This window comes from Eulemur rufifrons, chromosome 2 (genome assembly GCF_041146395.1).
Source record: "Eulemur rufifrons isolate Redbay chromosome 2, OSU_ERuf_1, whole genome shotgun sequence".
NCBI lineage: Eukaryota > Metazoa > Chordata > Mammalia > Primates > Lemuridae > Eulemur > Eulemur rufifrons.
In genome coordinates, this window is record NC_090984.1 from 91870730 (window position 1) to 91880821 (window position 10092).

A 10092-nucleotide genomic window follows, 5' to 3' on the forward strand; every position below is an offset into this window, starting at 1 on the left:
TCCTTTTTTTATTTCAGAATATTATGGGGGTACAAATACTTTGGTTGCAAGTAATGCCTTTGCCTGGTCCAAGACAGGGCTAGAAGCGTGCCCTTCCCCCCATACAGTATGCTCCGTCTCCATTAGTTGTGAATTTACCCATCCCCAACCCCCACCTGACTGGCACCCAGTGAATATTACTAACATGTGAGCACCTTAGTGTTGATCAGTTAGTACCAATTTGATGGCGAGTACATGTGGTGCTTGTTTTTCCATTCTTATGATACCTCACTTCGAAGGCTCAATCTCTATCCAGGATAATATAAGAGGTGCTAGATCACCATTGTTTTTTGTAGTTAAGTAGTATTCCATGGTATACATATACCACATAATTTATGAAGAAGAACCCCAAAGCAATCACAGCAGCAACAAAAATAAATAAATGGGACCTGATCGAATTAAAAAGCCTCTACACAGCCAAGGAAAGTATCCTTAGAGCGAATAGACAACCTACAGAATGGGAGAAAATATTTGCTTTCTACACATCCAATAAGGGGCTGATAACAAGAATCTATATAGAACTTAAGAAAATCAACAAGAAAAAATCAAAAACCTGATCAATAAATGGGCAAAGGACATGAACAGCAACTTTTCAAAAGAAGACAGAATGGTGGCCAGCAAACATATAAAAAAGTGCTCAACATCTCTAATCATTAGGGAAATGCAAATCAAAACCACAGTGAGATATCACCTAACTCCAGTGAGAATGGCCCTTATCAAAAAGTCCCAAAACAACAAATGCTGGCATGGATGTGGAGAGACTGGAACACTCTTACACTGCTGGTGGGACTGCAAATTAGTACAACCCCTGTGGAAAGTAATTTGGAGATACCTCAAAGAGCTAAAAATAGAAATACCATTTGATCCAGCAATCCCACTACTAGGCATCTACCAAAGGAAAAAAAAGACATTCTGTAATAAAGACATCTGCACTCGAATGTTTATAGCAGCATAATTTACAATTGCAAAGATATGGAAACAACCCAAGTGCCTATCAATACATGAGTGGATTAATAAAAAGTTATTTCTTAATAGTTTGCTTAATGTCTTGAGGAAGGGAGCTAAAGAGGAGAAGGTGCACATTACTTTGAAGAAAACATCTCCTGAGGAATAAGACAAGCCATCCTCTTGGAAAACTTTATGAAATACAATTTGTTTTATCAATGCTGCATTATTTCAACTAGATGCATAGTTCATTTATTCTCGGAAATGATTTTATTACATTAAAAATCTAATTAATTTGAAGAGTTAATTGGGTCACTACCGAAGAATTTGGTATTATACTTTCCTAGTGGTTCATTCATTTCCTAACCAATGGAAGAAGAGAAGCACGAATGACTGTGTTTCAATCAATAGATCTAATAAATCCAGAAGTGGAAGGAGCTGTTTAAGAAGTTATATTCTTCATTCAAAAATGTTCCCATGGAAAAATAAAATTCCAGGAAATTCCTCCGCTTCTTTCCTTTCATTAACTACAAAATAGACATATCTCCAAGAGTAAGGACTTGCTGAGAGTTTGTGCACCGGTGTCAGTTCCCCTGGACCACTTTTCCATTGCCTAGGAAACGGGTTTAGAGCATACGGCCTTCATCTCCACAGCAGTCTCTCTGAATTCCCCTTTGAGGGTCTGCTTCTTTTCCCTCTCAGTCTCTTCTGTTGTAAGCTTTGATTTGAGTTGCAGCAAAACATTATCTTCCTAGAGGTTATATGTGAAACTAGAGAAAAATTCTAATCTCCATAAAACAACCTGACCTTGCATTGAGCCACTTCCCGGAGAGCCTGAAAATGCTAATCAACGGTGAGAGACAGTCTGACAATAAACTCAAAGACTTCCCCAAGCAGGAATGACTTGGAAGAAGCATTCCAAAAAGTCATCATACTCTGGTGGAAAAGGTTTGGTTCTGGTTCAGAGAAACTGGGCATGTGCAGGTTATTAGCTCTGTGACCTTGGGCAAGTTACTTGACCTCTCAGAGCTTCGGTTTCATCATCTGTAAAGTGGTAATGGTAAAACGACAATAACAATGCATACTAGCATGGTTGACACAAGAATTGAGAAGAATTAATATAAAGCGTCCTGCTTGTAGTAAGAGATCCATAAATGGTAATAATATTTATATCTTTATTTCCCAAACACAGTGCCTTGCACAAAATTAGTTAATATTTGTGGAAAGGAGGAAGGGAGGGAGGAAAAAGGAAGAGGGAGATTTGAAAAAGATTCAAGTTTAGTGCTGGTATAAATGCTGAGAAATGGCTTCTTTTCCATTAATAACTTTTCTGACTATAATATGTATCTATCGGAGAAATTTTTTGAATATCATGGACTAATAGCCAGCACCACAGATCCTGCACGTCAGAGCCCTCTGGTTGCCATTGCAGCTTTGCTGCCTGTTAACAGCAGTTATGTGCACCTTGCCTCTTATGGCTGCATGTCACCAAGTGGTCGCTGCTATCCCAGACCCCACCACCTCTGCTGACACCATGAGCCCAATTCCACGGCAGCTTCCCCTGGCATCAACCTCAGCCTACAAAAGACAGCCACCATCCAGCTTTTTGATGATGCAGGTGCCCGTCACTAGTGCATTCCTTTTTCTTTAGTGAAGCGAGTGTCCATTAAACATAGCCAGCTGGGGAGTTCTCGGGTCTTCTGTAATAAATCCGTTCTGGCAGGCCCACCTCTCTGAGCCTTTTGTTTCTCAGTACTCTGCCAGGACAGTTCTGGCATTTTTTTCATCATTAATATAAGCCACCACTTTCCCCAAGCTTGAAGAAGCCATCCCAACAGCACATTGGGATCAGATCCAGATGCCTTTATGATGACGTTAAATGTCGAGAATGCCCCCATATGGATAAGCTCTTCTTACCTAGTCTTATATTCTACCCTCCTCCTCGCATCCAAGTCTGAAACCCTCAAGATCCATTGCCAAACACATTCTACCAATTCTTTCTGGTTTACATCTTCAAGTCCTGAAGCTTCTTGAGTGGAGAATCCCATTCCTCTCACAGGCAAGTCTTTCCCCAGCCAGATCATCCTGAGACTTGACCTTAATTATCCCCCTAGAATAATACAGGGTTGTGGGCATTATTTGACGAGGGCAAGTATCATATAAAGTTTCCTCCTGGGCATAGTCCCCAAGCAAAGAAGTCCGCTTTTCTTGCAAGGAGGAGTAGGAAGGTCCCTTCTGCAGGGAAACCTCAAGGCCCCTCCCCCCCAATTGTTTCCATTCCGGGTCTCTGTGTCCCACTTTTGCCCTATTAGGACCTTGACTTATGTGTGGGAGACTTGCCAGGCTGGTAGATTCGGCCTTTGAATAATTCAGTTGCTCTCGCAACTAGTATTAGGCCTGATGTTCAGCCCCCAGATGCATCAGAAGAGTCTCTTCAAACGCAGCTTTCGGACCATACCCCGAGGGCTTTGATTGCACTTAACCGCCAACTAATCCCACAGTCCTTGTAATTACCAGTGTCCTCATATCTCCTAACTGGTATAGATATTGTATTAGCCAGTGCATGCCTTTCCATGTGTAGCCCATACCAATTCATCACCGGGGAGTCTTGGCACAGGTATGCACCACATAATAGCATTTCAATCAATGATGGACAGCATATACGATGTGGTTCCATAAGATTAAGATTACAATGGAACCTTTTTTATGTTTAGATAAATATCTACTGCTGTGTTACAGTTGCCTACAGTATTCAGTAAGTAACATGCTGCGCAGGTTTGTAGCATAGGAGCAATGGGCTATACAATATAGCCTAGGTGTGCAGTAAGCTGTACCTTCTGGGTTTGTGTAAGTACGACATTGCCTAATGATGTGCTTCTCAGAAGGTGTCCTTGTAGTTAAGCAACGCGTGACTGTAATTGTGATGCTACAGCATGTCTTATTGCCCTCACAGCCTACTGCATTACAGCTGAGCTTCCCAAAAGGTAGCTAAGCTGGATTTTATCCATTTATCCCCTAAGATCCACTCTCCACCTTCCTTCAACCTGCTGCGTGAGAGGCCAACATTTACAGACTGAATCAACGGGTTTCCTCACTCTCTGCCTTCCCCTTTGACTCCCATCTGAGTTAACAGAGGGGTGGGGGAAGAGAGCCAGAAGGACAATGAGATGTTTGCTCCCCCACCTCCCTCCCTACCAGGCCTCAGTTTGGTGATGGCTGCCTCCTCCTACCAAGGGCTGCGGCTCCTGTCAAGGGTCCCACTCCTACAGTTCTCTTTGGGGTCTGGTAACACCCCCTCTTCTTGTTCCTTCAGCCTAGGGTTGCCCATTGCTTCTAAGCCAGAAGGGTTTCGCCTCCCATTTGTGGTTTCCTTAATTCTGCCCACATGTTTATATCAATAAATAGTCTCTTCATTAAATTCTCCTCAACATCGCACTACAGTGTATCATCTGTGTCCTGCCCAGGACCCTTACTGATGCTGTGATCATCTTTTCTTAAATTCCAGCAAGCCCTTAGTGCCTCAGAAAATCCCAACGGAGCTTCTTAGGAATGAGCTGAAAACACTCAAGTGGTGCTACCCAGTATCACCCCTAATCGTCCCCACCACCCTGCAGAGACCCCAGGCGCTGAATTCCTTGTTATGTTAGAGTTACTTCCTTTCCTACCCACAGATCTGCTCAGGGTCAAGGTAGATTTTGCCCAGGCCCCTTGTCCCGAGATGTTCACCAGCATCCCAGTGCGTGACCATCAAGCCCAGCATTTGCTTTACTGTTTTTATGAGGACTCACTGATTCCTCGTTCCTCCTAGCTGTGCTATGCCAGGGGTCTGTACGTGCAGATTATGCCACCTTCGTGACACAGGCTACCCAGAGTCATCTGTCTGTGTCCCGTGCTAAACACGGCATCCCAAATTAATGCTTAGTGAAAATAACCTTGTAGTTTATTTTATGTGTGCTTCTTCCTGTTCTTCCAAGTGTATTAAAGACTAAAAAGACTTTTATAAAAGTTTTCATGAATTCAAAAGACAGAGGACATGCTTTATTGGCATTAATATAGATGTTCCTAGCATATTATGGAAAAGGAACAAGGTTAAATTCAACCCCCCAAAAATGCCAGAATTAAAGACATTTGCATAACATTAGAGTTTTTAAAAAGTCACAGAATGAGCTGCTGTAGGATCTTGGAGAGGGCAAGAGCGACATAATCACAGACTTTTTCTCTGAGCCAGCAGTGCAGTTTTACCCCTAAAAACCTGTACAATTTCTGGGTTTAATAGATTATAATATAAATTTAAAATATGCTGAATGGGGAAGAATACTTGTGAGCGACCATTTTGCCATAGCATTGGGAGGGCTCTAAAAACAGGAGTTTAATTTCATCAGCTTTTAAGGCTAAATGATAGCTTCTAGTTACATATTTTATTTCTGAGGTTTTTTAATCACCAGGTAGCCTCTTTAATAAGGATCTTAAGGGAGTTCAGGGAATTTTGCTTGGAAAAAGAATTACCCAAATCCAAACATCTTTTAATTTGAGCTACTCTCTTTATAAATCTGAGCAGTGTCTCTTTCTTGTGCAGATAACTGCTCAGTTAAAAGGGGAAGGGAACATTTTCTCTAAGGAAGCTTGCAGTTGGATTTCCTTTGGGGTAAGGAAAACTAGTACATTGGTTTTGTTAATTTCTAGCCCTTTAATCACAAGCCCAGTTGGAGATCAGCAGTTAACCAGAATGTGAGAATTTGAAGACTTTCCAGCCCTGTTTCCTAATTACATTCAATGCATTTAAATCATTGGCATATTATAAGTCCAAATTAGTGGAGGATTGTGATACATAAATTATGTTCCAAGACTCAAGGCAAAGAAAAATTAATTTGCACGTGTATGAACCAGAAAAATTATTTTGGAGAAGGCACAAATATTGTTTTGCATTTTTAACATAAGTATGCTGCCTCTGGGCCTTGTGCCTGAGCTGGACCCAAGGGGAGACAGGTAACCTCCTCCACAGGTACGGTCAAGATTAAACAGTCTTGCATCCAGGGGGTAGAGCTGCTTGCGCTGCCTGCACAGGTGGGTCTGTGAGGCTCACGGCCGCCAGCTGCGTTCTGCAGACCACGCCAGCCTCAGATGGTCTCACACTCCGTGGTGGCAGTGGAGCAGGCCCCGCAGTCACAGCGGACAGCCACGGGGTAGGTGTAGAAGGGGTCGACTCCCGGGGCACAGCTGGGCAGCTTGACGGTCACCTGCTTGGTCTCGTTGTAGGTACAGACTCGATGATGGGCTTCAATGTAGGGGGGTTCCAGAATGGGCTTCTGTCCCCACAGGTAGAAAATGGAATTCGTTAGAACATACCATCCTGCTTCATTTTCTTGGTATCATTTATCACAAGCAGAAATTAACCTGTTATTCATTTGTGTATTTGTTGCTCTGTCTCCTCCCAGTAGAAAGCAAACTGACGCAGGCAGGAAGCTGATTTTGTTCACTACCATATCCTGAGCTCCCAGAAGAGTCCACGGCACACAGCAAGTGCTCGATAAATATTTAGCCAATGAATAATCTTGATCATTGCAAACACCTTCTATCTAGTCTCCCCTCTTCCACTGTTACTCCCTACACTCTATTTGCAACACAGCGGCCCGAGTGATCCTTTTAAAACATAAATCAGATCATGTTACCTCTCTGCTCAAAGCCCCAGTGACGTCCCATCTCACTCAGAGCAAAACTCAAAGCTGTGAGCTCACCCGCAAGACCCCACTTCACTTCCCTCACCTTTCCCTTCTGGTATGTCTACAACGATCCCCACCCTTCTGACTTTCTCACTAGGCCGCAGCCACGGTGCTCTCCTCATTGTTCCTCAGACCCACTGGGAACAGCTCCAGCTCAGGGGCTTTGCACTTGCTGTTCCTTCTGCCTGGAACATTCTTCTCCCATACGATTCACTCTGTCACCAACCTTGGGTTTCGGTTCAGACGTCCCCCTCAGGGAAGCATTTCCTCACTATCCCGGGTAAAACTGCAACACCCCATCTCCACAGCTGGAAACCTCCCATCACTTTTCCAAAGTGCTTGTCAGTACCACGTGACATATTTTATCGTTTATTCGTTTGTGTGATATTTCTCCCACTCTAGAAAGTACGCTCCTTCAGGACAGGGATTTTGCCTGTGTGCTCACTGCTGTGCCCCCAGTATGTAGAATGGTACCCAAGAGGTTCTCGATAACTATTTGTTGTTGAATCCATGAAAGAAAACAGAGCAAGGCAGGTTCCTGAATGGCCCATGCCCTGTTCTTATAATCACCTTCTATGAATCTTGAATTCCGAGACAATTTTGATAATCAGAGCACATAGATCAGAAAAAAAAATCAGCATAAGGTAGTCGTTAAAAGTCTCGAACCCTGCGGTCAGAACTATTGAGCTTGAGTCCCTGTCCTGCCACTTGCTACAGTCCTTGGAAAATCTACTTACCTTCTCAGAGCCTCAGTTTCCTCATCTGTAAAACAAATTATCTACCTCATAGTATTGCTTGGGAGGTAAGGTAAGACGATATATACAAGGCACAAGGCCTAGCACAAAATAAGAGTTCAATAAATGTAAGACATTGTTCATATTAGAGCAATTATTATAAGGAAGTAATAGTGAAAACAGTAACAATGAGCTTTCAAAGGAACTGCCTTCACTTGTTCTGAGGAAAAAAGAAATAAATCTGTATGGAATAAATATATATAATAAGTATATGTACATATGCAAGCCCAAGATGAAGCTCTTGTGTAATGTCATGAAAATAGCAGCCGTGCCTTTGACAAGGACCATGCAGAAGAGCTGAGTCTGTCCTCAACTGTTTCCTCCTACCTTCCCCGGTTTGCTTTGTGTCCTGTGACCCTCAGGTACCCCTGGAACCGAGGCAGACCAGACACCCAATAAAATTTCAATTTCAGATAAATCATTTTTAGTATAAAGCTGTCCTATGCAATATTTGGGACACACACTAAAAAAATTATTTGTTGTTCATCTGTAATTTTAATTTATCTGGGTGTGATTTTCTTGTTTTGTTTCAGTTTGGATTTTTTTTTAGGGAGTCTTGAGTGGGGAGGGGGTTGGTTGTTTTGTTCTGTTTGTTTGTCTGCTAAATCTGGCCACTCTGAACCCAGGTCATGAGAAATAGCTATTTTCAGCAACAATTCCACCTTCAAAAGTAAATCCAGCCACTTTGTCATCATGAACATCCTTATTTTCAGACATGTTCCCCAGTTAAATTACAAAAAAAAAAAAAAAAAAAGTGCTTTATATCTCAGAAACTTTCAGATTGCTGGTAAAACCTTACTCTTTTATTTATGTTCTATGCATAACCTCCCTTTTCATAACACAGTAAAGACATAAATAAAAGCTGGCTAAAATTAGGCAGAATTTTGTTCTTTAATGGTCTTAGTGCTTCCATTTCTCCAGTGCGAGCACAGTCCCTGACCTCCTATGGTGACCATGATCCAATTAAAGACATTCATCAATTTTTAAAAGAAGATGAGCTGAATTGAGAGGAAACATAAGTTTGAGAATTTGACAGAGAAAGAGCTCCAAATAGCCCAGATACTGCCGGCCCAAGCCCTAAATAGGAAAATGTGCCAAAACTTTTTGAGTAAGCTTGCTGTCAGCTGACGGACAGGGTCCACTTAGCAAAACTGAATTTTCATTTGACTAGTAGGTCTCAAGCCCCTGAACGATGCAAAAATAAAACTAATTTAGCGAAGTAGTTTCATTTAATTTGGACATTTCAACAGCCATAACCCAATTCCGTTCACAGGGCCATAATCGTATCTAAGCAAGAGCAGGTTGCTCTGAGTCCCCGAAGAGAAGGACATTTTTGCTGCGGCAGCGTCAGCTCGTGGTGCTCAGGTGCTTGTCGGCTGTCTGCCATCAGGGAAGAGGATATATGACTCCAGGGAGAGGTCACTCCCATTCAATCCAAAAAATATGTGTTGACTGCCTCGCTCGTACATGACACTTTGCAAAAGCTGTGAAAGTCACAAGACTGAACTTCTGCCCTCAAAAACTTAAAATCACGCGTGTGGTGGGCAAGGAAGTAAGAGCATAGTCAAGGGCCTGTGGGAGTGAGAAGAGGCTCAGCGAAGGAGCTGGCGCCAAGATGGGCATCAAGGAACAATTATGCTAACGCAGGTGGAAATGACAAGGGATATGAGAAAAGGACCAAAATGAGATTTCATGAGGCTATTTAATAATAATACCTTTAAAAGGCAGTTACCAAGGCCAGAACTAAGGAAGTGTGTCGCCGCTGGGAAAGCAGGCAGGTGCCCTGACGCTGGGACCTTGAAAGTCAGTTATTGAATCTGCAGTAGGGGTGTCGTTAGAGGTTGCTGAGCTAGGAGTCGGGCTCAAGCGCCCGGCCTGGAAGGCACTGCCATCTGCACCTGTCTTAGCGACTCACCTCCCAAGTCTCACAACGACCCCAGCAAGCATCCGTGGTGATCCGAAGGCCCCTGCAGCCTGGCTTCTTGGCCAGGAAAGTAAACTCCCTCACGGCACAGCCCACGAAGGTGCGCAGGTTCCCGCTGGAGGTGCTGAGGACACAGGCGCCGCCAGCCAGGAGCAGGAGGGCCACCGGGCCGAGGAAGAGGTGCGCCAGCTTCATGCCGCTCCTCCACAGAGGGGAAGGAAAGAGAGTTTACCAGGTCCAGTGGCCCTCAGTGGCCACTGTTAAAAGGGACCTGGCCCTGAGTGTCCCAGGGAAAATGAGCCAAGAAATTGTAAATGCCCACAGACTCCATCACAGGTGCCCAAAGTGTCCTGTAACTCGTGCCAGTGTGGATTCTGTGGACCTCTCTAGACACCCAACCCTCCAACTGCTTTCTCAGGCTTTTCCGTGTGATGCCCAACTGCTGCAGGTGACTCGCGTGTTAAAGAAGTTTGTCCCTGTGGTCACTTCAAAATGGACACAAACTATGAGCAACGCCAAAAGTAATACATATCCTAACATAATACGTGAATACACATAAATTATTTTTGTTCGAGTCCAGGGTATTTGGGTGCCATGTTATATATTTTACTCAAAATTATATTTTCAGTGTCATGGATGGGGAATGAATGAGTGGGTAGATAATATTAAT

The 10092-nt window shown here is 43.4% G+C and overlaps 1 protein-coding gene across 1 annotated transcript; it reads right to left on the bottom strand.

Annotated features, from left to right (window-relative positions):
- Positions 1-6101: 6101 nt before the first annotated feature.
- Positions 6102-9617, bottom strand: GPHB5 (glycoprotein hormone subunit beta 5). The gene is made up of 2 exons (XM_069465046.1): positions 9414-9617; positions 6102-6290 (listed from the first exon to the last, which is right to left on the bottom strand). The coding sequence occupies exons 1-2, from the start codon at positions 9615-9617 to the stop codon at positions 6102-6104; spliced, it is 393 nt and encodes a 130-aa protein (XP_069321147.1).
- Positions 9618-10092: the final 475 nt, after the last annotated feature.

Bases quoted from the DNA above. Each gene is read 5' to 3' on its own strand.
- GPHB5 (XM_069465046.1), bottom strand. From the start codon at position 9,617: ATGAAGCTGGCGCACCTCTTCCTCGGCCCGGTGGCCCTCCTGCTCCTG. The intron at 6,291-9,413 runs GTGAGTCGCTAA...CTGTGGGGACAG, and splicing joins GTCGTTGTGAGACTTGGGAG to AAGCCCATTCTGGAACCCCC.